At 43.3% G+C, this 1,033-nt stretch overlaps 1 protein-coding gene across 1 annotated transcript; it reads left to right on the top strand.

Annotated features, from left to right (window-relative positions):
- Positions 1–264: 264 nt before the first annotated feature.
- LOC130023268 (cytochrome c oxidase subunit NDUFA4) lies at positions 265–758 on the top strand. Its single transcript, XM_056113773.1, has one exon. The coding sequence runs from the start codon at positions 336–338 to the stop codon at positions 582–584; it is 249 nt and encodes an 82-aa protein (XP_055969748.1). The 5' UTR covers positions 265–335; the 3' UTR covers positions 585–758.
- The last annotated feature ends 275 nt before the right edge of the window (positions 759–1,033 follow it).

Raw genomic sequence — 1,033 nt, forward strand, 5'->3', positions numbered from 1 at the left:
CACACAATCTATTGGGCAGAGAGCCTTGTCTTAATGCTCAAACTCACACAACGACAAGGGTACAAGTACAGAAGCCCTGATCACTGCCAGATTTGGCCCAAACCACCCCTCAGATAAATAGAACCTAGACACAGTCTGTGTCCCATATTGTACCTCTTATTTCTATGCAGTGCACGGGTTGAGGTAAATCCAAGAAGCCAGAAAATATGGTCTAAAATATGATTTAAAAAATAATTCAGCATTAAGAGTAAAAGGTGGGCAGGTCGTACTTAACCCAGGCCTTGCGCTTTTGCCCTTCTCCTCCTCCTCCTCGGTTTGAGGCCTCTGCCGCAACCATGCTGCGCATGATTTTCAGCCAGGCTAAGAAGCATCCGAGCTTGATTCCCCTCTTCGTCTTTATTGGAGCTGGAGGTACCGGCGCAGCGCTGTATGTCACCCGCCTGGCCTTGTTCAATCCTGATGTCAGTTGGGACAGAAAGAATAACCCAGAGCCCTGGAACAAACTGGGTCCAAATGATCAATACAAGTTTTTTGCAGTGAATGTTGATTACAGCAAACTGAAGAAAGAAGGTCCAGACTTCTAAACAAAATGTTTCACTTGTAAAGCTGCTTAAAATGAAGGTCTTCCAGAAGCCATCGCACAATTTTTCACTGAACTAGGAAATACTTCCCCTCTAAATGCATGTAAACATGTTGATGTATTATGTTGGGGATTACAATGATTAATAAATATATGAAACATAAAAAAAAGAGTAAAAGGTGAAAAATGTACCCCACAAATTAACAAAATTGGACTGAAATAAATACAAAATCACAAATAAGTCAGGCAGTGTGAAGATTGGAGGTGGGTGAGTCTCCCCCTCACATCCATGATAGATCTAATGTGGCCCCAGAGTTCTCTTGAGCTCAGTGAGAAATAGGAGACATGGACAAGAAGTGTTACTTGTCTTCCCATCACTGCACTGTGGGGCAGGGCCTCTAACCTCCACCAAGGACCCCAAGGCTCCTGTCAGATTTATACTTCAAAACTACA

Source organism: Sorex fumeus, unplaced genomic scaffold (assembly GCF_029834395.1).
Source record: "Sorex fumeus unplaced genomic scaffold, SorFum_2.1 ptg000022l, whole genome shotgun sequence".
Lineage (NCBI taxonomy): Eukaryota > Metazoa > Chordata > Mammalia > Eulipotyphla > Soricidae > Sorex > Sorex fumeus.

What these genes read in the sequence shown, in the direction of transcription:
- LOC130023268 (XM_056113773.1), top strand. Translation starts at nt 336, where the DNA reads ATGCTGCGCATGATTTTCAGCCAGGCTAAGAAGCATCCGAGCTTGATT.